General features: G+C 47.7%; 4 protein-coding genes across 4 annotated transcripts; all 4 read right to left on the bottom strand.

Moving 5' to 3' along the window:
- Positions 1–787: 787 nt before the first annotated feature.
- LOC120674474 (protein DOG1-like 2) lies at positions 788–4,513 on the bottom strand. Its single transcript, XM_039955650.1, has 3 exons — positions 4,368–4,513; positions 1,428–2,001; positions 788–1,368 (listed from the first exon to the last, which is right to left on the bottom strand). The coding sequence occupies exons 1-3, from the start codon at positions 4,511–4,513 to the stop codon at positions 1,093–1,095; spliced, it is 996 nt and encodes a 331-aa protein (XP_039811584.1). The 3' UTR covers positions 788–1,092.
- A 7,037-nt stretch (positions 4,514–11,550) lies between these two features.
- On the bottom strand, positions 11,551–12,610 carry LOC120675724 (fasciclin-like arabinogalactan protein 11). The gene has a single exon (XM_039956931.1). It carries the CDS (start codon positions 12,507–12,509, stop codon positions 11,715–11,717), a length of 795 nt encoding a protein of 264 aa, XP_039812865.1. The 5' UTR covers positions 12,510–12,610; the 3' UTR covers positions 11,551–11,714.
- Positions 12,611–13,971: 1,361 nt separating this feature from the next.
- LOC120672968 (E3 ubiquitin-protein ligase MBR1-like) lies at positions 13,972–19,002 on the bottom strand. Its single transcript, XM_039953613.1, has 7 exons — positions 18,782–19,002; positions 16,184–16,289; positions 15,456–16,103; positions 14,816–15,231; positions 14,632–14,730; positions 14,392–14,547; positions 13,972–14,306 (listed from the first exon to the last, which is right to left on the bottom strand). Exons 2-7 carry the CDS (start codon positions 16,272–16,274, stop codon positions 14,181–14,183), a joined length of 1,536 nt encoding a protein of 511 aa, XP_039809547.1. The 5' UTR covers positions 16,275–16,289; positions 18,782–19,002; the 3' UTR covers positions 13,972–14,180.
- Positions 19,003–21,637: 2,635 nt separating this feature from the next.
- Positions 21,638–26,587, bottom strand: LOC120675654 (acyl-coenzyme A oxidase 4, peroxisomal-like). Its single transcript, XM_039956857.1, has 13 exons — positions 26,314–26,587; positions 26,098–26,208; positions 25,072–25,178; positions 24,737–24,814; positions 24,195–24,318; positions 24,015–24,088; positions 23,878–23,937; positions 23,273–23,382; positions 22,946–23,105; positions 22,767–22,843; positions 22,519–22,690; positions 22,326–22,418; positions 21,638–22,160 (listed from the first exon to the last, which is right to left on the bottom strand). Exons 1-13 carry the CDS (start codon positions 26,327–26,329, stop codon positions 22,032–22,034), a joined length of 1,311 nt encoding a protein of 436 aa, XP_039812791.1. The 5' UTR covers positions 26,330–26,587; the 3' UTR covers positions 21,638–22,031.
- Positions 26,588–27,738: the final 1,151 nt, after the last annotated feature.

The raw sequence follows: 27,738 nt of genomic DNA, 5'->3' as shown, positions 1-27,738 counted from the left end.
TACAGTTACATACCAGGGAAACCACCCTCTTTTTTTGAGGGTCAACGGGGGGAGAGCATCCCCACCTGATTCATATTCATTTCAGGGGCTGTTTGGCAGCCAAAGCCATTACAAAAGCTGGAATTTCAGCAATTTTTGAGGGAAATGCCAAATTTACAAGAGGGTTTACATAATGGGAAACCGTGAGCACCAGGAATCAGCAATGACACGATCGACAGCTGGCCAGCGTTGGCTCCACAGCCATGCGTCTTCCTTGCAGGCCTGCCACAGCCGAGCGTGCGAGGCAGGCAAACTGTTGAACACCACATCATTCCTATGCTTCCAGATGTGCCAGCAGAGGAGGTGGAGCAGGGTGTGGTAGTGTTTCGCCGGTATCCCGCCCGGCCGCTGGATAGACCATAGAGTGGAGACCTCAGCCTCGTCGATCTGGAAGCCGACGTCTTGCCATACTTTTGCTGCAAAAGGACAGGAGAAGAGGAGGTGATTGCGGTCTTCATCCGCGGCTTGGCAGAGAGCACAAGTGGCTGAATCAATCACATTTTTCACCACCAAGTTGGCCCTGCACTGAATTCGTTCTTGCACCAAGAGCCAGGTGAAGAATTGAACTCGCGGCGGTGTCTTGTTTTCCCAAACAAAAGTGGAGAAAGGGCTGGTAGGGGCACCCAGAGTTGTCATGGCAAGGCGGTACACAGGACCAGCCCGGAGGACGTTGTCTGCTGCAGCAAGCGGTGAGGTTCGGCGATCGTCGGCTGTTGCAAGGTCACCATGTCGAGGAAGGGAAACCACCTTGAATCCAAACACCCCCTTAGTAACCCGCTCTTACATCTCACTACTCCGGCAAGGCAGAAATAATTCTGCTGAAACAAAACAGTTCGACTTCGCAGATCACACAGTTCATACTTCAACAACAACAGCTCAGTAATCCAGAGAGTCAAGAGACAGAGACATCAGACATGGCACAAGTGCACACCACACGCGCGAACACAAAATAAACAAATGGTCAGAGAGAGCCTTATCGGGACATCAGCTCGTGCTGACCAGACCGGCAGCCACGCGCCGCTTGGGCCGTGGTCCCGTGGAGGCGCAAACCAGTTAAGCAAGCGAGCCGCCGGCGCGCCCGTCCTTGCGGCGCCCGAAGTCGTGCACCGCGAGGTGGAGCTCGGCGGCGGCGAGGAGGAAGTGCACGGCCTGCGCGGGGCGGAGCAGCGCCACCACTCCGCGCATCGTCTCCAGCCGCAGCGCGTCCGCCATCTCCAGCACGCGCTTCATCCCGTCCGCCTTCGCCTGCATCTCCCGCTCCATCGCCTCCGCGTCCACCCCGCCGCTGCCGCCCGCGAGCTCCACCATCGTCGCCGTCGCCAGCGCCTCCTGCACGTACGCGCTCATCAGCTCATGAAGATCTATTTTTTATTTTTATTTTGACTGACCTGTGCGCTCGCGGCGGCGTCGTCGATCTCGCGTTCCCTCTTGATGGTGCGGCGCTGCAGCTGGTCGGCGGCCTGGATCTGCCCGACGCCGAGGTCCCCGAGGTCGCCCTTGAGGCTGCCGCCGTTGAGGAAGTTGGGGAGCTGGTGCTCGAGCTGCATCCCGGACTTGGAGTACAGCAGGTGGAGCGCGGCGGTGGGGCGCCAGCCGCCGCACCAGAGGTACAGGTTCTCGGTGGTGGAGGTCCAGGACGGGGAGAACATGCGGAGCACGTCGTCCGCCGCCGCGGCGGCCTTGGTGCGGTAGTAGTTCTCGTAGTGGGCCAGCACGCGGCCGACGAGGCGGCGGAGGTCGGGCTCCGGGGTGGCCGGGTCCGCGGACGCCGCGGCGCGGAGCTCGGCGAGGTCGCGGGACTGCTCGGCGATCCAGGACTCGAAGAACTCGGAGAAGGGCTCGGTGGGAGGCGACGGCGGGGAGCTGCCATTGTGGCCGCCGTGAGCGGGTGGCGGCCATGGCGATCGGTGTGGACTGCGGTGGTGGTGGGTGTCATGGCCCGGTGATAACGACGGGAGGGGGCTGTTTATAAAGGTGGCCCATGTCGGCCGTTGCTTTGGGCCCCCCAGTATTTTTCTTTCTTCTTTTGTGCTCCTTTTGTTACATTTTTTTATTCATCAAATTAATTTTGCTAGAAAAATACGTAGTTTCTAGGAGGAATATGTTTGTGGTCGGCAACGTCCCATGTAAGCAAGGAGGGTGGGTGGGACCCAGAAAATCTTTAGCCGGGACGTCCCAGTTCGGTGCACTGCACCACGCCACCACCTTGGCCCGTGGCTCCTTGATTAGTTAATTCATTTATCCGTTCTTATGTACAAACCCATCTTCTTGGCAAGTCCGGCGGGTTTTTCCATGATTTTGTTTATCCCGACTGATGTCCCGTTTGGCAGGTTCGGGCGGCCTTTGTCACTACACGTAGGTGAAGGCAGGGCTTGACATCTTTCCTCATTCATTTTGGACATCAGTGTCTTGTTTAGATCTAAAGTTCAAAATTTCAAAAAATTTATAAATTATTTGAATGATGTATTAAATATAGTTGAAAATAAATAAATCACGAGATGAATTTAATGAACCTAATTATATCATAATTAAACACTAAATTGCTACAATAAATATATACTAATGATAGATTAATTAGGCTCATTAAATTCGTCTCGTAGTTTATAGACAAATTATCTAATTAGTTTTATATTTAATTTATATTTAATATTTCAAATGTGAAAAAGTTCTCTTTTAAAATTCCAAAACAGAGACCAGTAAACACACCCGAGGTTGCGTTCTGACTGTGCAAAATAGTGTTGAATACTGTAGCGAGGAGCTGAAGCCGGAGATGGCATTTGTACCAAACGGAACCTTAGTCCATGAGGGACATGATTTGCCTAGGTGGTAGCTTAGCAGAACCATGGGATTCTACGGTCTCCATGACGACTGATGGAGTAGTAGGTGCGGAAACGATGTACGATATAGTACCCTACCATGGTTGACCATCTGTCGCGCGCCTGCTGCTAGCACCGCCGGATACAGCCGGCGCCACTGCACGCTCCGGCACCGGCGACCAAGTGGCGATTAAAAGTAAGATTACAGCGGGGCCCCCGATTCCCGGTGCGGCGGCGACCGGCGTCTCCATGACACGAGCTCAACTCGCCACTTGTTTAGATGCACTTAAAATTTCAAAATTTTATAAAAATTTTCATCACTTTTAAAGCATGTATGAAGTATTAAATATAGATAAACAAAATAACTAATTACACATTTTGTCTATAATTTGCGAGATAAATCTTTTGAGTCTAATTAACCCATGATGAAATAGTAATTATTAAATACAAATAAAAGTGTTACAGTATTTTTACATCCAAAATTTTATCCATTTAAATAAGAGCTCGATGGAGCTAGCGGTGGATGCATGCACCCAAAAGATCTACCTTGTTTGTTCCGGAAACCCGGGTCTGGATCGCCGAACCACCTCATGCCCGTACATACAGTACATACAGAGTTTAAGACTGTGACATCCCAGAGTTTTTAAATGCTAAGTAAGAAATATTAGATACGATATTATGCATAATCAACCAAGAAGATGGACTCGAATACATTTATGTGTGCATGCATGTGTATGTGTATAGATGCATAGGTCAGAAACCGTAAATAATTTTGTAAACCAATGCAAGTATACATATGAAAGCGAATAGGCATCTCTCTAAAATCATGTTAAATCAAAGTCTTGTTGAAGTCAAAGAGAGAAAATAAAATTTGAACATAAAATGACAGGTCCTTTGAACCGTAGTGTTCAAAGATTTAATTTATCTGTCAAATTTCAAACTAATCTGCTTTGAAAATAATTTCTAAAATATAGCTCAAATGAATTTTTGTCCAAAACCAAAGTTGTAGGTTTTCAAAATACGAACAATTTTCGTGTTCAAAGTTTTTCGAGTTGCTACACAAAAGTGGGAGAAAATTTTGAATTTCAAAGTATATTGGATATTTTCAAATGCACTCAAGTTTCAATTTTTATCTTTGAAACGAAGTCTCAAATGAAAAAGTGCCTAAAATGAAAGTTGTAGATCTCGAAATTTTAAGCAAGTTTGGTATTCAAAAGTTTTTCGTTTGACCTCGGGAGAAAGGAGAAAAATTGAATTTACAAATGAGAGTTTTGAACTTCGCTTTATTTACGATTTTGCCCTCGCTCCATTTCCCTTCTCTGTTCCTGCAGTGACGCCGTTCGCCGTCGAACGCCGTCGCCTCGCCGTCGTCCACGCGCCGCGCCCCAGCCCTCTCCGCGCCTCTGGTGTTTCCCTGAAGCTTCGCGACATCGCCACGCGGCGCCATCCCGTGCGCGCACGCCGAGGACCGCCGTCGAAGCGCCACGGCGACGCCGTATCGCTCCGGCCGACCGCGTCACGCCCTCCCCGTCGCCTTGACTCGCCTGGACCATTTCCGCGGGCTCCGAGCCGTCCTCACCCTCCCCTCCTTCCTTCTTGAGCGCGAGCACCCCGCCCCGCGAGCCCCTGTTGCCGGGAACGGCCGCCGCCGCCGCCATCAGCGTCGCCGCCCCCTAGCTCACCGTGGAGCTCACCCCTCCACCCTTTCCCGCGCCAAACGGACCCCGTAGCAAGCTCCCTTGACCTCTGCTGGTGCTCCCCGACCTGCTCGCCGCCGCCCAGGCCCGCCGGGAACGCCGCCGCCGCGGACCAGTCCACCGCCGGCCGCCCCTCTCCGCGGCGAGGCCACCACAGGCCACCATATCGAGCCCCAAGCCCCTCCAAAGGTAGCTCTTGTGCCCCTCTCGCTTTTCCCCAGTGGGGCCCCCACCGCCGGAGCCTCTCCTCGCCGGGAAAAGCTGCGTCCTACCTCCTCTGTTCCTTCCCCGTCCAAGGACCCGCGCTGAGAAGAAACAGAAGTCCAAGGGGCCAAGCGCAAAAACGCCATGAACTCAAAACAGCGAACTTTGAAAATACCTAGAAAATCGTAGAAAAATCATAAAAATACAAATCCAAATGTTTTGGAATCCTTGCAACAATACCTACAACTTTTGTTACATCCAGTTTTGCATTTGACCAATAATTTTATCTCTATATTAAATATTAGTTTTATACACCTTTGTATGTATCTCAAGTTCTACTCACTATATTTAGATGATTTTTGGACAGTGTGCTACACCCTAGATGGATAGTTTACTGTAAAAATTTGAGGACATTTTGACAACTCTAGCTATAGGTTTCATTAGATCTTGGTTTATGCCTAGTTTAAATAGTTTTATTGCTCCAAGTTGTTCTACTGTGTTTCATGAGTTGAAACTTTTATAGTACCTTTGTGTTGGTTCCTTATTACTATAGAAAAAGTTTGAGAATTTTTAGTTAAGCTCAACTTGACCAAATAAGTTTTGGTAAGGAGAAATACATTAAATCATGAAAAATAGTCTCTGTAACTGGGAAAAAAAAATCTGATATTTCTTTTACTGGAGCTTTTAGTTGGGTACATATTCATTCAAGTAAATTATGAACCTCTAAAACATGCTAGAACTAGCTGTACAAATTAATCTTGTTCCCTACAGTTATATTTTGTTGTTTTTTTCCATGTCTTGTGTACTTATGGTCTGAGTCTAGAAATTTTGCAGTAAGCTCATTCTAAGATACATAACACTCGGTTAAAGTTTAATTACCCGTGCTTGCATGTTTTGACATGTAAAATTTATCCCTGTTCGACTAGTGTTTGTTGAGACACTTGTATTGCACGACTTAGCAAGATTTTGAAACTCACCCCTAGTTCCTTTATGAACTAAATGGTATTAAATTACTACTCTATAAATGATTGCCCAGTATTTGTTAATTAAGAAGTATCGCGTCCAAACTCACTTTAGGTGGACTACAACTTTATCGTGAAGGAAAAAAAATAATAATAATAACATCTACATTGTTGAGCAACTCGGGGCTTTGCATTCATACATATGAATTGTCGCATTTCTTTTAGGTACGATAAAAGAACCGCGTGAATGACATGATATTGGAGCCGAGCCAGAAGACGGTGAATGGTGGATACGTCTAGAAGATGGACGGATGGATCCCGATACACAAGACCGAAGGAAGCGGCTCACTGAGCAGTTATTCTCTAACTAACACTGACCTAGTGTTAATCCCAGGCAAGCCCCGGAGCATGTCCTACTATTGTAAACTTATGCAACTTATTATTGTTTCTATCTATTTGTGCATCTAAGTTACAAGAGTTGATTGGAACATTAGTTGCATGATCCTAGGTACCTATGCTTGAACACTAGTATGTGAAGGTCGCTAGTTGGCTATGCTAAGTGTTCGGTAGAAGTCGAGTGATTTCCTGTCACTCGCGAGAATTATAGGAGTTGGTTGTTTAATACCTGCTGCAACTATAAGGCTTACGGGCGGGGCTGTGGTACTTGTGATGCCCCGTTTGTTTAGTGAAATTTTGATAAGGCCACAGTGTGTGGTAGTGGTGGTTAAGCGTTTGAACGTACTAGACACATGCCGAGAATATGGTAATCGGTAAGCTTAAGTACCTGATTGGACCGGCAAGTGGACTTTACTTTCACCTTCTTTGAACGTCGTTTCTCATGCGCGCACATGCGGGTGCAGAGTCGTCGTACTCTGTAGTCGAGGACGGTGACCCTGATCCACAACCCGGAAAGAAAGGGGAAATGTTGCACGTGTGACTCTGTGAGTAACCACGTGACGTGTGTTTAGGTCTGCCTTGCAAGGTTAACAAATTCGATTCGAATCGTCCGCTTCTCACGGTTTGGGACTGCTTAACCCTTCTGCTACATAGAGTAAGAAGTGAAAGATGATGATGATGAATATAGTTGGTTGAATGTTGAAAGATAATTGTTTCCCACCATGTATGCTATTGGATAGATGCTCACATAGAATGGTTAATTGAACTAGAACCTGAAAGCTAAAATATAAAATTAAGGATCTACTCTTTACTGCTTTTCGGCAAACAAACCCTCAAGCCAAAAGCCTTGCATGTCTAGATAAAGGGCTAACTATACCCTTAGTCGGGTAAGCCTTGCTGAGTATTAGTATACTCAGCCTTGCTTGTGGCTTTGTTTTTTCAGGTGGTACATCTGAGGATGTGGCTGACGTCATGTACGGGCTTCATCATGACGTCTTGTTTCGTCGCTAGACTATCGTTCGTTTTCCGTCAAACTTAAACTCTGTTATACTTTTATGAATTCAAACTTGGTTTGTAATAATAATTTAATTTCATACTCTATGCTGTAAAATTTGTGGAATGTTGCATTCTCTGGACTGCTTTGTCGATCCTGTTCAAGTGGTTTAATCGGGATTTTACCCGACAGCACTGCCGGATTACTCCGTTTTAAGTGCGTGTTAACCCTGATTGTTGTTTTGATGATGGTTAGCGCGCTTAAGCCGGATTAATTTAGGCGGGGCTGCCACAAAGACTGACTCCAACAATGCAGTGCAAAATTGGAAGGCAAATTGGCATTTGCCTCGCGTGTACAGTAGAGGTTGGATAGGCAAAAAATTTGTCTCTCCAACAGCGAAAGCATACAACACGACGCAAAAACCGCGGGGAAGAGGAGGGGCAGCGCCGTAAGCACGCCGGCCACGGCCGCACGCAAGCCACGCCGCACGCCGCGGTGGCGCAGGGGAAGGGGCCGCGCCCGCCGGAGTTGAGGAGGGGGGCCACGCCGGCTGCGCGCACCCGCTGTAGTGCCGCGCGCTCGAGCTCTGCTTGTCGCTACCGGCCGCGGCCTCGGGGAAGGAGGGAGGCGGAGCGAGGGGGCGCCCGCCAGGGAGGAGCTCAACGGCAGCATGAGGCTCCGCCGGCCTCTCCTGCTATAGCTGCGACAGGCCCTGCGCCAGCCTCCCTTGCTTTGGCGGCAGTAGCTCCACCCACCTCGCTTGGCCGCGCCCGGGATCCGTCGGAGAGGAGGGAGAGAAGGGGAAGGAGGTTCACGGTCGCCGGGATCCGCCGGAGATCAGGAAGACCCAGCCTCCCCTGCTCCTCTGCGTCCTCTGCTCCTGCGCGTCGTCGTCACCGCCGTGCAGGCCGCGCCGCCACGCTGGCCGGCCCCGCGCCACCACGCCGGCCCGCCGCGGAGCCCGCCCCGGCTGGATCTCGGACAGGAGACGCGCGCGGGGCGGCGGCCATGGGAGGGGCGCCCTCGCCGGCGGAGGGAGCGGGGGGGGGGGGGGGGATGGATCCGCCGGCCATGGACACGGGGGAGCAAGCCCGCGCCGTTGTCCCCTTCTCCCGCCGCGGCCCCTCCCTTGCTCCTGCTCGGGGCCGCCGTCCTCTTCTCCCGTGGCAGAGCAGGCCGGCGCCGCACGGCCATGGATTGGGCTCGAGCTCCGGCGCCGGCTCTCTGTGGTGGCGGCAGCAGCAGCTTCGGGCCGGCGGCAGTAGCAGATCTCGATGCCGCGAGGCGCTCGACTCCCACCGGTGCTCCTCCGCCGCGCTTGCCTCCCACCGCGAAACCGCGCTCGCCCTGTGAAGCCGCCCCCGCGCACCCTCCGCCTCGCCGCCGCTGCTCGCGAAATGCATTCGAGGAGAGAGGGGATGTATTTTTACACACCCTCTCTCCTCGAAGGCAAATTGCCTCAGGCTTTTGCATCTGCTGTTGGAAAGAGATTTTGCGATGTACAGTGTCAACTCGAGAGGTAAAAATGGAATTGCCTCTGCTGTTGGACTCAGTCTAAAATTGCCAGCTTGGGGGCGATCGGATAGCTCGGATTCCCAGAGACCGAAGAAAGAAAGAAAAGAATGCCTCTATGAGCTGTGGTTTGCCCGGCACAATGGCAGCCAGGCAATGCAAGGCGTACGTAGTCTTTGTCACTTGTGCAACAGCAGGTAGCGCGCGGACTTTACAGTTTTTTTAAACGAAAATCTTTTGGTTTGGAAACACTTTCGTTGTTATTTAGTAATTAATATCTAATTATGAATTAATTAAGCTAAAAAAAATCGCCTCGTATGAAACAATTAAATTGTATAATTAAATTTTTTATTGCATTTAATATTTCATATATATATCCAAAGATTCGATGTGATGGTATTGTAAGAAATTTTTTGAGAACTAAATATAGGCGGATTTTGTTGTAACTTGCTGCAGCTGGAAAGATAAGGAGGATGAGGGATCCTCTTGCACCCGGCGGCTGCAGCCTGCAGACGGCTTGCGCTTGCAGTCTGCACAGTTGCTGGTTCCTTGGGAGCGAAGGAAAAATGGAGGGCCGGTTCCGTTTTTTTTAAAAAAAAAGAAAACAAAATGGAGGAGGTTTGGAGGGCCGTGTACGAAGAATCAGCAGCAGCTTTGCGCAGCGAGCCACACGGTTTTGCATTCGCGGCGAACCCGGAGGTGCTAGTCTGGTGGTGTGGTCGGTTTACAAAACCGGTGGGAACCGCTCCGGTCAAACCGGTCCGGTTTGGGCCGGTACCAAATCGGCCCAAATTCAAAATTCAAATTTGAATTCAAAAAATGAAAAATTCCCAAAAAATTCCTAAAAATACTTTAAGGTGCGACGAATCTAATGATGTCAAATTTTCTCAAAAATTCGTTCGTTTAATATACTTTTCGGTCATTTAAAGTTAAACCAAAAAAGAAAAGAAAAAAATGAGATGGTCCATTAAGACCCACTTGGTAAACCGGTCAAACCGGCCGGTATACCGTTCCAAACCGGTTACACATGCGATTTTAAATTTGGATTTGAATTCAAACCGGCCGGTAAATCAGTCTAACCGGCCAGTATACCAGTACCAACCGGTTGAACTGAGTTTTTTGAATTCAAATTTGAATTCGACCGGTACCGACCGGTTTCCGACCAAACCGGACCGGTATACCGGCACCGGACCCCGGCGGTTTGGCGGTCCTGAAACCCTGAGTGTGGTGGCCTGGTGGTTTCGCGATCCAGCTGCAGGCTCACGCTGCAGACCGGCCGGCTCTGCGTGCATCGTTCGTCCGTCTGCACCAGCTTCTTTCCTTGTCTTTCCTATCCCAAGCCAATTCTACGGGGCTGGCCACTTCTGCTGACAAGCTCACGTGGCGTGCCATCGTTCGCAGAATTAAAAAAAAAAGAAGTGGTACTGGTATGCCATGAACACCTGCTGTTGTCTCGGTGACTTACCAATCCAGCTGCGAGATTGGTTGTAGAATTAAAATTTAAAAGCATCAGCGAGAGACTAGCTTGGCAGAGTTTCCAGTGGCGGAACTGCGTCGATTTGATAGAATTATCACTGACCAAACTGTTGCTGGGGCGGGTATCGTGCACAAATGATATATGGTTGGAAGAGCGGTTGTTTACAGTCTTACAGAGTTGAGAGGTGGCGTCGTGTTGATGCGAATTTGGCATTTTTGGTATCAACGGAATGCCAGGAACTGATATGATAAGTAAGAGGATGTACGCTTCAGCGAATCCCATTGTCCACTGGACGGTTGCAGCGGGCGTTTTGTGTTGCCGGATATTACCTCAAAACCCATCGAGGCTGAGGTATCTTCGCCTCCATGAGACTGCAACTACAATTACTGTCCATGCTATTTAAAACTGGGGGATTGCACCATCAGATATGCTCTCATGGGAGTTTGAAAACGAAAATGCCATGCAAAATCAAAGGGTTCAAATCAGTTCCTTTTCAAAGGGCCTCTCCCGGACGGCCTGTCAAAGATAATCAGCCAACAAAGGGTTCAAATCAAAGGCCTAGGTGGCCTAGAAGAGATCACGAATCTGCCTAGGGTGGTCTGGCCCAAGGTCAGGAGCAACAAGCCAGCAAGAGTTTGAAAAGGGTGTCGAGTTTGAGAATTTTGCAGCGATTGCTACTCTTCCAAAATTGTCCTGCGCTAGAGTCGTGCAGCTCCACGTACTGTACCCTGCAGAAAGCTTAGGCCACGTTTGGATCTCAAAGCTAAACTTTAGTCCGCTTATTTTTGCATAGATATGATAAAAGCTAATTGATGGTTAGAACCCATCAGTTCTAATTACTCCTTGATTAGCCTATGCTTAGTGTATTAATACACCTCTTATTTTTGCATATATTAATACCCATTAGTTCTAAAGTCCTTCTTTAGCCTATTCTTAGTGTATTAGTAATACACCTAGAGGTAAACTTAACCTTCCTAGCTTAGTCCATCCAAACAGGATCTTAATTGGTCGTCTGGCCCATGGAGCAAGATATCAGTTTAGCACAACATTTTGGGATACTGGACCATGATGCACCAAGCCAAAACCAGTTTCTGACAGAGATACGTTTCCAGATGAATCGATCGAGATACAACTGAACTGCTGAGGAGGTGAGCAATCGATGTCTTGTTCATGGTGCCGTAATGCACCTGCAACTGCAAGTACTTCGAGCATGGAAAGCTCATTGTGACCTTCTTGATTGATTGATTTGCATTTGACAAATTTTAACTGAATTTCATTTTTTTTCTTAGTTCTTTTACGCTTCTGACAGGTTGCAAAGCTACTAGTTATTCTCTCTTTCTTTCTTCTTTTGAGAAAGAAGTTGTAGAACTATTGTTTTACCATGTAAAAAATTGTTCCGGTCCTTGCATTTTTTTTCTCATCGTGTCAATTTGTGCAGATGAATCTGCTTCAACTGCAATGGCAATGAAGAATAATTCATCCAAAAATGGCCAAAGTGAAAAAGAAAAGACCAACAAGACCTGCGAAAAACACGTTTAAAAAAAAGACCTGCAAAAAAAGTATAAAAAAAGATGGAACTGATGACGTCACGGGGATCTCACACTCTCATCGCCGTCATTACAGCCCCCACCACACGGCTGCCAGCGCAAGAGCCGCCGCGAGGCCACCTCCCGTCACCCTCGCCGCTGCGAGCGACGTGGTCGCGTCCGGGGACGCCTCGGCCTCGGGCGAGTCCGCGACGGACGCCGGCGTCTTGCCCTTCTTCTTGGCCGGCGCGAGCGGCGCGGGCGCGGGGGCCTCGGGAGTGCCGAAGAGCTTCGCCGGCAGCAGCACCTTGTTGACCTGGTAGACGACGAGGTTGTCGCCGGTGTAGAGGGTGTTGTCGACGGTGGCGTTGACGACCCCGGTGGAGATGTTCACCTGCTGGCCGCCGACGGCGGTGACGTTGAGCGGGTACTCCCCCGGCGAGCTGCTGCCGGCCTGCGTCCGGAGCGGGTTGCTGACGGTGTCGAACTGCGACTGGGGGATGGCGGTGGAGACGACGTGGTACTGGACGAGCGCGTTCTTGTCCTGGTCGGAGAGCGAGTTGAGCGTGCCGGAGGGCAGCGACGTGAAGGCGTTGTCCGTGGGCGCGAACACCGTGATCCCGTTGCCGCCGTTGGAGACCTGGTTGTCGATTTGCGACGCCACGCCCGTGGACTTGAGCAGCCGGATGAAGGTGTTGAACTGCCCGCCCTTGGCCAGCACGCCCGTGATGTTGCTCGACGCGGCCACCGGCGCCGGCGCCGCGGGGGTTGCCGGCGTGGGCGTGGGCGTGGCCGGCGCCGCCGTCGGGGCCTGCTGCGCCGCCGCCGCGGCGACCACGCCGAGCGCCACGAGGACGCGCACGAGTCTCCGCATGGCCAGCTGCATGGCGATCGCTCTCGCTACTCCTTGCGAGTCGTGACTGGCTTGCCACGCAACGAAGCGCAGGTGGGTCGTCGATCGATCAGTGTGGCAGTGTCGAGGGAGGAGGCCCATGACGCGGCCACTTATAGCAGAGGTGGTTGGGGGCAGCAGGGGCACGAGAGGAGTGAGCTGTAAGAGAGGTGGTGGGGGTAAGTCAGATACAGTTACAGGGCACCGAACGGGGAGGTGAGCTGCCGAGGTGGAACAGGCTAACAGCCGGGGTCGCTTCAAGCTGCAGCAAGCCTTAGCCAGCGAGGAGTGCAGTGGGGGCTCCGATTTTTCCTCCTCTTTCTGACCATGGCGAGGTGGTAGTGATGGTGATTTGCATGGTGTGTGAGGAAGGGTTAGTGATGGGTGATGGGCTGTTGTTTTGGTGAGAGTGCAGAACTGACTGATTAGTTGAAAATGATTTTGCCAATTTAACGGAACTTGGAACGGGACAAATGAATGCAATTGAATGACAAACTGATGTTTGTCTCTTAGCCGGGACCCGGGAGATTAGCAGGGAGGTTTCGTAATTGGGTAGGGTTTGTTATTGGACAACTCAAAGCAACAGGGGAGGATTTACAGTTCTGGTAAATGAAGTAGGTTCTAGCTAGTTTTTTTCCCCCCCGGGAGCAATCAACTTACTTGGGCACTAGATACAGATATCACTGTTAGACTGTCCACTAGCACTTCAGCAACCTTGCTATTACATTCTTTAGGATGAACATAACTTAGATTCAGTGCCTTGTGATTTTGTTTAACTTTTACACCAGCTTAAATCAGACTGCTAGGTCAATCCAACCCTCCTAAATGGATCCAGAGAGAGTGCAGGTCAGGATTCAGGATCTACCAGGGCTCCTCTGTTCCTCACCACTAAGACACTCTGTCCAGTGGTGTCACCGAATCAGATCGCCAGGGAATATTTCAGGGGCAAAAGTAAGCGAGCAGCTGGTGCATTTTCTTTCATCATGAATAGCCGGTGCATCTAACGTATGATTTTCCAGAGGGCAGGAAATGGTCCAATAATTCTCCTCTCCTAGCCCGGCAGCAAACAAGAACGAATACGATCGGGATGGCAGGTTCCGGTGTGCTCCGGCCAGCCACGATGCTAACACCCGATCCAACCGTCCCCATCAGCATGGTGGTGCATCCATGTACATGCACAATTGCACAATACCTGATTGCAAGAGGAATCGTAACAGCTTAAAATGCTAGCTACCAACAGATCTGCAGCTTAAACATCTTAGACATTTTTAAAGCAGCTTGTAACAAAAGTAACCATACACCAATGCTTGCCTCTAAGCAACTTCACCATCGAGTAGAACTATGTCTTAGAGTTCTCGCACCAAACCTATAATCCAGGAGAGGTAAGGCTGGCAGAAACGAACCTCGCAACTAAATTAAAGTGTTAAAAGCGTCGGCAAATTCAAAAGTCACGACATGAGCATGTAACCACTTGATGGTTAATTTACTTTAACTTGATTGTTACACTACAACAAAAGAATTTGGGCTTACTGCAACCCATGCAATAATCGATTCATCACCTTAGCATTTATTTACATTGCTAGGGGGGAAAGAATAAAATGGGATAATATGACCTGAGCCTAAAATCAATGGATCGAGGAGCACAATTGGTGCTCCACTGGTGTCCTAAGCCGCGGCTGCTTTGCACACCGGGCATGAATTCTTCGTCTGCAGCCACTTCTTGATGCAATCAGCGTGGAAGTCATGGTTGCATTTCAGTGTTCCCAGCACATCCTTGTCTTTGTAATCCTCCTGCCATAATGCATCCATCAGTCAGAATTCAATTCGGGACATGGTTATATAGACATCAGTTTAAAGAGGTATTGCAAAAACGTACCAGGCAAATGACACATCTCCCGTCATCTTGGTCATCTAGATCGTTTTGCGTTTGGTCAGAGCTGCAGCAGACCACTTCTCTCACACACTTCAAAATTTTTTCATCAGCCAAGCCTGTGTTGACATTACCCATAAATTCTCCTAAAGCCAACAGGTCCTGTGGGCAATCCAAAGGTAAAGTTAGAAGAAAGGCTCAAATTTGAAGAGCAAGAGGAGGGAAGAAGCAAAATGTTGTATTTACCTCGTAACTCATGTTGTCAATGTCCAGTCTCATGTTTCTGTGGGGGTCAGCTGCTGCTGCTCTTGATTCGTAAAAGACCAATTGGTCCATCATAAACCGCTTCACAAACAGCAGCAATATCAGTTTCAAGTCCTACAATAAATAAACTTAATTTCATGGAAACAAGGAAGAAAAGGCTATCTACCTCTGCCTCAATCATCAAAGGATGAAAACCATAGTAAGAACTCCTAGCCCTTCTATTCCTTCCATTAGTAGCATGCCCCACAGCTATATGCCTTGAATGTCTAGAAGATGCTGCAGATCTGGCAGGTGATGGTTCCATCCGCACAGATGTAGATGTAGCTGCAGAGATAGCAGGTGGATAGCTCCGAATGACTGTCTCAACGGGCAATGCTCTGGGGCCAGAGGAAGCTGTGGGAGCTGGATGAGGGTAGACATGAACAGCGCCACCATGAACAATCCTAGGAACATAGCCACCATTAGCAAATGTTGCACTGCTGGATGATGGGACAGTTGGGACAGCACCAACACTTGAATTGCTGCTTCCAATAGCAGGATAATAAGTCCTATCCAGAGCCCTGCTAGCGAGTCCTGGAACACCTACAAAACCATCAAAACCCCTGTGCTGTAAGTATCAACAACGATAAACTAAATGAACAGCAGAAACTGCAATCACATAGAACAGAAGGGTTTAACTGGTTTTTAAAATCAATTCATGAAAGCAACTCCCAACCAAACTTTGAAGGGTCGAGTTTCGCTTCCACCACCTCATGTTAGAAACATATCAGATATCTAGCATATTTAATTAAGCATTGAATACAAACCTGATGGTGCAGAAACAGGTGCTTGGTTCCTTTCCACTGATGTACCTAGGGGAACAGCACTTGCAGCTGAACCAAATGACGGGAGATGAATGGTGTTTGCTGTGTAAGCTGGAGCCGGTCGAGCTTCCAGTGAAATATTATGATTGTGCCGTGCTCTCACATTCCTTTGAAATCCTTCTTGCTGGATTAAATGTTGGCCATTCCAACCACTTTGGCCAATTCTTAAAGGCATTTGAGGAATAAACGGTTCAGGAAGTGGAGCAGGATTTGGCTGCACTGAGTTAGATAACTGAGTATTGGAAGAGCTTCCAACATAATAACCATTAGCACTGATCCCCACAGGGTTTATGACAGGATTTTTTCGTTTCACTGCGGCCCTTCTGTTCTCCATATGGGAGCTCACTGGAGCAAAGCCTTCCTCAGATCTATGTGGATAACTCACAGCAGGCTCTGCTAAATGGCTGCTGGAGCTTCCAGCAGGACAATGAACAAAGGGAGCATGTGAGGTTCCTGGGTTCCCAACTCTATAACCTAAAGTCTGCTCAGGGTGACCTGAAGATGGAAGGTCACTTGATCTAACTGTCACATTCCCATGACTTGAATGGCCAATTCTAAGGGGTGCATCATGATGCACTAGAAGCTTCTGACCTGAGATTAGAACAGAAACATTATTTATTTTATCACAATTATGATAAATGTACAAAAGTATATGGATTCAACCAAGGTACCTAAAGGCAGGGATTCATTGTGTGGAACATTCATGGGTTGAATATGATCCATCTCTGGCAGCTGGATATGGCCGTGGTTGCTTCGAGCCATAAGAATGCCTGCCCTCTGGAAATAAAAACAAAACCGATATCAATAATCTAGCATCAACATAGCATTGAAGAGTCCAATGAAAGAAAACATTGCCATGAAATTTATCTCAAATATTGCTAGATTACTGATATGTGATATATGTTGTGTAAGATCTCACAAAATAAGTACGGAAATCATTAAAATTCAATCCAATATTCAGTGGCCAGTACATGAATCATAAATAAAAAGAAACACAACCCTGAATAAGCATATGAGGGACAGTAAGACAGAACAACACAACAATCCAGAATTTCCATCAACTCATAAAACTGCAAAGGTCACGCTCACGCCCACCAAATTTCTATCAACTCATAAAACTGCAGAGGTCACAACCACAGCAGAACCACCCTTATAAGACATTTCCTTAGTGAAGTCACAAATATGCATTCCAAATGATACCACCTTTACTTGACAAGTAAATGGGTACAAGGTTTTAGACTGAGTCGTTCACATCCCTTGAAAGGTCAACGTAACAACTGGTAAATTGACTACAGATTACTGATTTTGGAAACTTTGAAGTGCCCTTATCATCCACAATAATAGGTTAACAGATCCAAACTGTCATGGCACCTAAACAGACCAAAATGATCCATGGTAATGGCAAGTAGAATTTCAAAATATCCTACTGGCTCGAGAAGCTAAAAAAAATAACCATTTTTCTGATAGATAGGAACTGGAATATCAAATGGATTTACAACCACATTGTATATCGCATTATTCCTTCCAATCGTTCTATACATTTTTAGCAAATATATAGACCAAACCAAACAAAATTAGTTTGACTTTACATAGCAGGAAACATAATATACAAGGAGAAGAAGAAAAGGAAAGAAAGAGCAGATTGCAAATGAAAGAAGAAATGCTCCAAGCAATGCCCGGCAGTCCCAAACTATGTCATTCCTAAAATTCTTCATGGATGTGCTTCTGCCCTTCCTCTGTTCATTGGTAAATCCACCTCACTCCAAAATCAACAGATATCTAGCTTGCATTTCTTTTGGACATGATTCATCTTGCAAATATTAATCAGAAATAACACCGCCAGCATGCAAAACTGGAGACAAGCTGCACTTTTCTCTTGTGTATCAGTTATTGCTTTCCAGTTCTACATAACTGAGAGGTTAGCAAACATCTTGTCTAAGTATGATCAATTTCTTAACAAAAGGGTATAAACGATATGCTAAATCAACACTCTGATTGAACTATGTTCACTGCAACCTAACAAAATCCTACGAATGATAATGTCAGATTCATGTTTACACTAGAAATAGAAAACAGAAATGGGATAGATTCAAGGGGCTAGGGCAGCAATTGTAATATAAATCTAAGTCCTCAAGAGGAATGAGAAAATGACAACAAAATAATGTCCAAATGACCAACAGAATAAATGATACCAAATAATGCCCCAATAAAACACCATAGAGTCGACAGAACATCCGACAATCAGATGGTTAATGTAGCAGAACCACAACCACCACATTCTATTAGTACGAGGACCACACCAATGATGTTGGAGTATGGCTATGACAAGTTCCACAGGCACGGTAGTAGAAACTGGGAGAACTCTCCTATAATCCTACTATAGCATTTCCACGACTCCACATCCTATCTGAGTAATAAGTAAACAAATGCAAACACCCATCATCTATATGAAGTTAGTACATTCTTAAGTCAATGGAAATCAAGATGCTAAAACAGAAAATGCATATCTGAGGGTCAGTGGATTGCAAATCAAACTCAAATAAGCCTGAAGTCGCATTGGTAGTGCTAAATATCAGCTATGACACGCCTTTCAACATTAAAAAAATGATTTTTTGTTGCCATTTTTACACCACAAAATGATTGAGTGGAACCTACAAAGCATGGATCGAGGAGGAGCCGAAGATGCTGCAGGAGACGTGAAAATGGGTATTGGAACAGAAGAATTATGCAGATTTAGAGAGCTACCGGAACAATGCTTAGTTGCGAAGGCAGAAAAAAGGGTGCTCGGGGTGTATCCCCTAAATGGAAAGTCCCCGTTCACTTCTAAAAGAGCATAACTTTGGCCGTAGAATTAATCTCGGACTGGTTCGATTAACTACCCTTTCCAGAAAACAAACATGGCAGCTCCCATGATGGCTTACCAGAAAGGAACATCCATCCATAACGATACAAGTCCGCACGACCCAGGAGATAAAAATCAAACCAAAATCCCAAACACACCCCCTCTACAACAGCGATCCCGCGAACTCCCTCGCTACGACTCAAATAATTTCCTGAGAATCAACAGGCGCCCATCGCATTCCTCGACGCGCCGCATCAAATCGCTACGGAATCGCGCCAGCCCGCACGGAAACCGACGGCCCGGCCCGGGCTTTCGGGCAAACGAACATCTAATCCGAAACGGACCACCGATCGCTCCGTACCAGCGGTCAATCGGACGAGAACCAGACCGGGAACAGCAGAATCAGGGGAGGATCGACGGGCCGTACCTGGCGGGCGGGCCGATCCGGGCCGCCCCCGAACCGGCGTGCAAATCGGCGGCGGAATCCCCCGGCGCCGGCGGTGCTCCCTCGGGCGGACGGGGATGAGCAGGAAGCGGTCGCCCGCACGGCGGAAGCTTCGGGGCGCGGGCGTAGACGCAACCCGCGCCGCTGCTGTAAACAACCAGCGGAATTTGTCCGTGTGAGAGGAGGGGAACGAACGGGGGTGGGGCGAGGAGGGCGACGGGGTATTTATAACGGCACGCCCGGGCGGAGAACGGGAAGGAAGAGCGCGGGGCTGTGGGGCCCACCGCCCGGTGGCTGCCTGGCCCCCTCCTCGCCTCGGGCTTCTCCTTTACGACCAGCCAGGATAACAAAAAGCTCCTTTCCGAGTAGGATGCGTGATTTTTCTTAATTTCTTTCCCAGCCGGGCCCACGCGTCAGCCGGGCCCGGGGGGCCCGCCTCGAGGAGCCACGTGTCGTACGGGTGCGGTACGTATTATTGGGCAGGGAGGAGATGATGGACGGGGTGAGGTAAGACGTGACGTGCACGTGAACCACCGGCACGTAGAGTAAAAATGTTTGTTTGACCTGCCCGGCGTGTCATGGCCCTCATGGGCCACGGACGCACGCCACGGTACACGTACCCGTACACTATAGGATATGGAGTACCCTAATCAATCCGCTGCGTCTTTTGTCCGTCCGTCTCTCGTTTTCGGCACAAGAGGGGGTTGATGATATGGATACCGTGTGGGGGATGCCTTTCCCTTTTGTTTTTCCAAGTTCACACCCATACACGGTGAAAAACAGGCAGAGGATGTGGACACAAAGGCTAGACCGCTAGAGGAAAGCTTTGGATTCCAACCTAACGAGAGAGAGAGAGCTCTGCTCCAATCGGAGATCCGGCGCCAGGAAGGAGTATGGCTGTGTTTAGTTCCCACGAAATACACTGTAGCGCGGGGTGGAAAGCACTGTAGTGCACTGTAGCACGTTTCGTTTGTTTGTGGTAGATATTGTCCTACCATGACCTAACTAGGCTCAAAAGATTCGTCTCGCAACGTAAATCAAAACTATGCAATTAGTTTTTTTATTTACCTACATTTAGTACTTCATGCATAGATCATTTGCTACATTTGCTTCGTGTCATTCGGCTTAGGTCTGCTGTATCCCCAGGGCAGCATTCACTCCGGGGAGGCGCAGGCATGCAGGGTTGACCCCGGTGCGAGAGACGACATGTCCCATCGGCTTGGGCGATAAGCTTTCACTTTCCCATGGAAACAGGGGCAGGCGCAGAAGGGCAGGTTTACTCCTGCAGCTGGCTACTGGCTAGTGTCAAGTCTCCGCTCTCCGGTAGACCAGTACGCGGAGACGGCGGAGTACACGAGCCCTTCTCCTGCAGCAGTGCAGCTGCAGGCAGGGCCAACGGTGTTGACGACTCCGGGTGTGTAGATGAGTTTGCATTTTGTATTTTTGGAAGAGAATTTTTAACATTTGATGTATTAAATATAGACTAATTATAAAATTAATTACAAATCTCGTCTGTAAACTACGAGACGAATCTAATGAGTCTAATTAATTCATCATTAGAGCATGGTCACTGTAGTATTACTGTAGTAATTTAATGTCTAATCACGTCCTAATTAGACTCATTAGATTCGTCTCGCGATTTACAGTTCATTGATATAATACGATTTATTTTTTTAATTATATTTAATACACTATATAAGCGATTTATAAAATTTTTACATTTTGTGTTTTGAGATGTAAACGAGACCTCGTAAACAGCGCGTCTCTGTCCGTCACGATACTCACCTGGCGCAAGAGCCGTGGGGCGCTGGCCTCCCCAGTGGCGGGGCCCACACGGCAGCCACAGGTCAGAAGGCGGCCGCGAGGGGAAACGAAACGTGGCCGTGGACAGGCCACCCAGGGGCCACGACACCAGCCGGGCGGCGGGCATCCCATCGACCGGCGGCGGCATGTGACCAGCGACCAGGCATGCACGCAGCCCAGGCGCCAACTCGCCATACCATACCATACGCCAGCCCACCGCGCAGTTATTATCGCGCGCCAACCCCGCCCGCGTCACGCACGCATGCCGCACCCGCGAAGCCCCGACGCAACGGTTCACCGCCACGCCCCGCGGCCTGCGGGCCGGGGGGCCGGCAGCAGCCGAGCCGGGCCCCCGAGCCCGCTCGGGTCCGCGGCCGCGCGAGCTCCACATGGGGTTTTCCCTTTTCGCCATGTGATCCCGTGGAGTCGCCCGTCCAACCCCGCGGAACCCCCCATCCATACACGTCGCGCCGCGGGGCCCGTCGCCGTCACGTGTTGGTGCGGCGGTGCGTGGGAGCGCTGGCCAGTGTAGGGGAAGGTGGCGTGGGTGCGCGGCCGCGTTGGGGGAGGCCCGGGTGCGCGGTCGCCGCCGCCTGCGCCACGGCCCCACGGTGACCGCCCCGACCCCCCGCCGGAGCAAAGCATCCATCACCGGCCGTGGTTCTAATTGGATAGTGTTTGGACTTCGGGTGGATGATTGGAGCAGTGTTCGGTGGTTTCAGCTCTAGGACTCTGTGGATCAGACCAGACCAGACCAACCGTCACGCAAACGCAATCCGCTTTCGGCTTTCCGCACACGTACTCCGGCAATGACTTGCGAACACGACGACGGGGAAAGAGAGGCGCCCAGCCAAGCCACATCGCCTCCGGCTGGGTTGCAGCTCGCGGCACGCTTGCCGCTGCTGCGCAGCAGGATAAAGCTGCCGCCTACTTGCACTCGAATGGCAACGGGGATGGGTCACTCGCTCATAGCCAGCATAAAATCGCATACTAGTCCGCTTGAATGGGCACACGAACTCGGCCTAGCAAGATAGCTGAGATATGGAAAATGACAAGCTCTAGTCCGCTTGAATGGGCACACGAACTTGGCCAGAGAGACCGGGATTCCGATCCCTTCTATGCGCTCCTGGGTCCTCCACCAGGTACAGATTTACAAAGGGAACTCGCTACGAGTCCTCTCTCACATCACGAGCATCGAGCAGCCAACTCACATCACGAGCATCGAGCAGCCAACATTGACCGCCGGTTTCCAGGCACTTGCAGGGAACGCCGTCTCGTCCGCGTCAGGTCACACCGCGGCTGCTCCCGTCTCGTGTACCACCAACCATGGCAACACGAGCAGGACCTGATTTTTTTTATTTGCTTCTGCACAGTTGCCGGCACGAGAAGAACCGGCACATCCGTGTGCCGTTTCTTCTAGCCGTAGAAATCACAGCCGGGCCTTCGCTAACGCGGCCGGCTTGAAGCTCGCGATCCCGGTGATCTCCCTGCCGGTCACCAGGCTGTTGATGTCGTACGTGCCCTCGTAAGAGTAGATGGGCTCCAGGTCGCAGAACGCCTGTGGAGTGGGGATCGTGACAGTTAGTAGGGGGAAAAAAGAAGGGGTGATAATTGAAGGCGTCCTAGCTACGGATGGTCGAGGTGTAAACCACTAGAACAACAGCCAACTAGCCATGAGCAGAGCACATTTCTAATATTATAGGCATATACCAGGTGTCTCTACCTTTGCCACCAGGAAATCGGCCAGAATCCCATTTCCACCCAACAACTCCCGGCCGAGGGAAACCACCTCGCGGGCCGTCCTGGAGGTCCAAGCCTAACAGTGACAGCCAGGGAGGAAGGAAAGGTTAACCTCTGATAATTCAAAGCGATGCATAGTTCGAGAACAAGCATATTTGGCAGCTAGGGTGACCAACCTTTCCTAGACTGGCGTGGCCTGGTGTCATTTTCCCCGACTCGTAAAGCTTGCATAGGCGCCAGCCAGCAAGAAGCATCGATTGGATGTTACCGAGCATCCGGACAAGTTTCTCTTGGTTCAGCTGGAAAGCTGCCAGTGGAACTCCAAACTGCTTCCTTTCTTTCAGGTATCTGTTTCAATTTCAGACGGAGTTGTAAAATAATCGCCAGTGGCAAAACAAGTGTAGAATCATATGGTGGTCCATACCGATGGCACATATCAAAGACCCCCATTGATATGCCGATTGGTTGCCATGCCACCATAATACGCGAAATTGCAAGGACCTTTTTGAGTTGAGACAGTGCGTAAGGAAACTGGATTAAATTACTGAACAGCATAGTAATTTAGCACAACAGAAGCAAAATCAGAAAACACGTGATCAGTACCTTGCTTATATCCTGAAATGAATTGACACCTGGCAATCTATCCTCCTCAGGGACAAACACATTATTAAAAACTATATCACCGTTCTGAACCATCCTTAGACCAATTTTGTTCTCAATCTTTGTAGCTTTCAAACCAGGAGCTCCATTCTTCACAATAAACCTAGAAGCAATTAAGCAATTAAATGAACTGTGACAGTGAGACAAGATAACTAAAATGAAAAAAACAGCACAAAAAACATTAGTCAGATAAAAAATACTAGTGTATTCATGCTTGGCTTGATGCTTCAAAAAGAAAGTTCATCACAGGTTCAAGACAAGATGATTTACCCATTTAGTTGTTTTGTATCTGCATTCCTAGCTAATACCACAAGCACATCAGCAAAGGTACTGTTGCCTATCCAGCGCTTTTGACCATCTATGTGCCATCCTCCAGGTACCTGCTCCACAAGACACCAAGCTTTAAGATGCATGCTAATCCAAATTATCCAGAAATACCCGAAAAAGAATCCACAATATTCAATTTCAGATTTGCAGTAGTATTGCGATAGGGGAGAATGAAACAACAAGAGTCAAATATGGAACTGCAACAGGTATTCAGTCACCACATATAGTAATCTACCCCCCAATACTGAGACAAGTTATACCATCTGCATAGCCTTGCAGTATGTACCCATTAGATTTGTAGGATTTAGCTTCAATATGAGAAGCCTATTGTTCTACTTTTAGATTCATAATAATAACCAGATGTTGTGGGCGTCAAAATTCTATATCAGAGGCCTGCTATGGGTCAAATATTATAATGCCATCCTGTGAACTGCTTTGGCATGCTGCCCTGGGGATACAGCAGACCTAAGCTGAATCAAAGCTGTGTTGGAAATCGAAATGCTTCTTTATAGATTATTAAGAAAATTCCAGTTCTTCAAAAGCTTAACCTTGGTTGCTGTAGTTCTCAAGGAGCTTGCATCACTTCCATAATTTGGCTCTGTTAATGCCTACAGAAAAGAAAATCTTTTCAGAAGGAGACTCCACTATTTAGACACTTTTATGCTTAAATAATACTGCAACTTACCCAACAGCCAACAGTAGTAAGTTGAGCAAGGGATGGCAAGTAATTCTGCTTCTGAGCCTCAGATCCGCAAAGAGCTGCTCTTCAGACATAACAGAGAGGGAGCTGAGTTCTAGCACAATTGATCTTGGTATTTCGTAAAACTTCAGACATTACTAAATAAAAAGAATGCAGGTCTTGAACCTATTGTCACCATCGCGAGAGAGGAGTGCACCAGGATAAATGTGGAACAGCTTGCATCCACCCGTGCAATTTCTGCCATAGTAACAGCACTAGCTGTAATTGAAAGTCCTGGGCACCCATAACCCTGAAGTAAGCCACAGACTCACATTAAACTTAAGAAACACTGGAGCATTAAAGCATTGTTAAAACACAAGAAACATACACAATCAGATAACTGTATATGATTCAATACACCATAGAGGGGGAAGCAAAAAATTTATATTAAGTGATCATAAATGGTAAAAAGGCTTGGTAGTTTGCAAATTAAGCTCAAGAAAAAGGGACTCCTCTAAAAGATTAGGACACTTTTTTTCTTAAAGTGAAATACTGAAGCAAACCCTCCACATAATCGTTCAAGTTCAACTCAACAGCAAAAAGACACGGGTCACAAAGATATATGCTACGCCTAAATTGACTCTAACCCACAGAATCAAATAAAGATTAGCCATATAGAGAGCGTAAAATGACAAATAAAGGAAATTACAGTGTAGAGAGATTATTACCTTTATTGTACCTCCAGCAACGCCAAGGCTTGCAAGTTTAGGAATGGCATTAAATGGAAACTCTGCTTTTTCCCAGTACTGCAGTAGCAAATCAACAAAAACTACATTATTATATATAATACAGATGCAAGAACAGCTTTAAGACATTAGATAGTCAATCCAAACTATAATAAGAAAATTATTTATGGTATGTAGACTGCAATGTTATCTAACAAGGTAAGAAGGCATGTTTGGTAATGATTTATGTGATAAGCAAACAGTTCCAGACAATAGTTTAATCGGAGATGGGGCAACCAGGTACACAGACGGATAGTCTAGTTAATAATTTAACATACCTCTGCCATGATGGGAGCAATTTCTTTCTCCATAATACCCCTGACCTTCTTCCTGATAGAGCGATCTTCACTAGTCAGCAAATCATCAAACTGGTAGTAGTCCGATACTGCAAATGAGGGAGTCAATACAAATAAGCCAATAATGCAGTATACTCGAACTCTTTGTAATTGGAAAACCATCAAAATTAGCATAAAAAGCTGAACTTCTGGAATTAGGATCGCATATTCAGGTTCGCAGTTCACACTCCCCATATAGAAAGTCCGTGTAATTTAAGCCCTGCCCTGAAATGGTCAGGGTGCTATTTCTAAGAACTAGCAAAACAGGTCAGGAAAGAGGAGTACATAAGTATAAGGTTGTGGCTGTGCATTTAAACTACGAAAGCAACCCATGAAAGGACGAGCCTACCAAAACACCAAATATCTATTCGCGCCATGCCAACTCGATGCTTCGGCAATTCAGCTCTCACAAATTGTAGAAAGATGTAGGATCCCAGGGTTGCAGTAGGACTGCAACTGCATTTCCATTTTGAGCTGGCCTAAGTTCAGCAGCAGTGCCTTTAATTTGAAGAAAGCTGCATATGCTGGTTCAAATGGGGCCAATGCAATAATTAAACAGAGCGGCTGGAACTGCAATTAAACCACCAAACAGTAGTACTACTAAAACTTTTTTTTGGAACAGTAGTATTACTAAAACTAGAAATCTAGAACAACAGTACCAGCCGATAAGATGGCCAGGCAATTGAATATTTAGCCAACTATACTTGTACGATGTTCATCGAAATTGGTAATAAGAAATAGGATGTGTCTCCCCATCTCTCAACCCTATCAATCTCGAACAAAAATAGTGAGAAAACTTAAGTAGCTCCTGCAATCCTGGATCCAAAATCTAGCAGGCAACCACCTCGGAAATACTAGCAGAAACAATTTTCATCAACTATTTATACCACTCTCAGCCACAGCCCAAAGATCACAATCCCTTCATTCCTTACGCGAGCAAAATTCAGAGAAAAAAAAGGAAGTTCTCACCGGAGGGCGGAAAAATGGAAGCCGGCGTCGCCTGCGGGAACGCGAGAGCGAGGTCCATCGCCGGGAGCCCAACCTTGACTCCGTCCTCCTCTCGCCCACCGCCGCCAGCAACTGCACTCGAGAGACCGACCAATCATGCAACGGAATGTCCAACCTCGGAAGATCACGCAACTCCGCACCAAATCGAGCCGTTCCACAACACAGAAGCCGACCCACCTCGCTTCCCAGGCATCCCACCGGCACGGACGAAGGACCAGCGGCGCTCTGCGCGAGGGTTTTGGGTGTTTCGGCGGACGAAGCGAGAGAGGCGGGAGAGGGAGCGCGAGTCTGCGAGGGGTGAGGAAGAAGAGTGGGGGACACTGCCGCTCTCGGCTTTTGGAGGTTTTCCGTGCGAAGAAGTTGGGGAGTACGGCACGGCGTTAGCTCGGCCCCACACGTCAGTGGGAGGGGTAATGAGTCACGCAGGTATGGCACACGGCACAAAGGAGAACAGGATGAGACTACCTCAAACAGACAAACACGACTTCAACCTGCTTGTACAGTTGTACTAACAAGTGGCGCGAGTTTAAAAGGAGTATTCTTTCGAATCTCTAGAACCCTATGAATCTACGATAAACTATGATTGTGTCGAATCTATCCTTTAATTTCGTTCAAATCTACCACTAGTTTAAATTTCCCATCGGTTCCTTCACGCACATTAGAGAAAATTGTATGTTATTGTATTGTAATCTATCAAATAGTTTGAATTCGCGATCTCACTATATCTAAAATTAGTTAGACCTTCTATATTTCTATATAAATGCACATACGCATGTTTCTTTTTATCTTGGTTGTGCATACCGCCCTTATTTAAGAGCAAGTTTAATACGTAAGATTGATTTTAAGCTTGTAACTATCGACCCATAGATAAAACTTAGTACAATATACTCCAGTGGTATAGCTCTTCATACATTTCAAAATGTACCTTTTTTTAATATGGATCCGCTTATCAGACTTGTCATCCTCACATAGAACATACTAAGGAGAGTTTAAGGTACAGATGTGCAATCTGCAAAACTTGAGTACCACGTGTGAGCTCTAGTCCACAATAGAGAGTCACATTAAAACTTACTCTCTCCATTTCAAATTGTAGACCATTTTGCCAAAACTAAATATATACCTATCTAGATGCATAATAAAAGTTATATATGTGTATAGATTTAACAAAACAAAACTACAATTTAAAATGGAGAAAGTATTATATATATACTTACTAAGGGACAAATGGACGAGGTGGCTAGCTGGCTTTTATGCGTACACAAAATTACAAAAGTTCAACTATTTTTTAGAACGAGAAAACCTTTCATCTTACTATTACTAATTGAAGGCTCTTTTGGAGTCTTCACGTGAAGCCACCTAAGATCCTAGGTGGACACTCTAAAAAAATAGAAAAGTCCTAGAAATTCTCACAAAAATCAGAAACATCTAGGCATCCATTTGACTACTCTAATCATAATAGTCACTGGATTTGCTATCTTTTCTAAAAAATTACCCACCTCTGCCATTATAAAAATAAAGGTTGGAAATAGCGGGCTATGAAGTTTAGCGGTAACCTTCTCTAAAAGCTATAGAATAGCTATAGCGAAGCTATAGCGGGCTATA

The sequence above is a fragment of the Panicum virgatum genome, chromosome 5N (genome assembly GCF_016808335.1).
Source record: "Panicum virgatum strain AP13 chromosome 5N, P.virgatum_v5, whole genome shotgun sequence".
In the NCBI taxonomy this organism is placed as follows: domain Eukaryota; kingdom Viridiplantae; phylum Streptophyta; class Magnoliopsida; order Poales; family Poaceae; genus Panicum; species Panicum virgatum.
This window is presented reverse-complemented; position numbering and strand designations above follow the sequence as displayed.

Bases quoted from the DNA above. Each gene is read 5' to 3' on its own strand.
- LOC120674474 (XM_039955650.1), bottom strand. From the start codon at position 4,513: ATGGCGGCGGCGGCGGCCGTTCCCGGCAACAGGGGCTCGCGGGGCGGG. The intron at 2,002-4,367 runs GTCGGCCGGAGC...CTTTATAAACAG, and splicing joins GACGGGGAGGGCGTGACGCG to CCCCCTCCCGTCGTTATCAC. The intron at 1,369-1,427 runs GTCAGTCAAAAT...GCGTACGTGCAG, and splicing joins ACGCCGCCGCGAGCGCACAG to GAGGCGCTGGCGACGGCGAC.
- LOC120675724 (XM_039956931.1), bottom strand. From the start codon at position 12,509: ATGCAGCTGGCCATGCGGAGACTCGTGCGCGTCCTCGTGGCGCTCGGC.
- LOC120672968 (XM_039953613.1), bottom strand. From the start codon at position 16,274: ATGGCTCGAAGCAACCACGGCCATATCCAGCTGCCAGAGATGGATCAT. The intron at 16,104-16,183 runs GTACCTTGGTTG...TTCTAATCTCAG, and splicing joins CAATGAATCCCTGCCTTTAG to GTCAGAAGCTTCTAGTGCAT. The intron at 15,232-15,455 runs GTTTGTATTCAA...ATGGTTTTGTAG, and splicing joins ACCTGTTTCTGCACCATCAG to GTGTTCCAGGACTCGCTAGC.
- LOC120675654 (XM_039956857.1), bottom strand. The intron at 23,383-23,877 runs GTTAAGCTTTTG...CTTGTGGAGCAG, and splicing joins TGAGAACTACAGCAACCAAG to GTACCTGGAGGATGGCACAT. The intron at 23,106-23,272 runs GTAAATCATCTT...AATTGCTTCTAG, and splicing joins GATACAAAACAACTAAATGG to GTTTATTGTGAAGAATGGAG.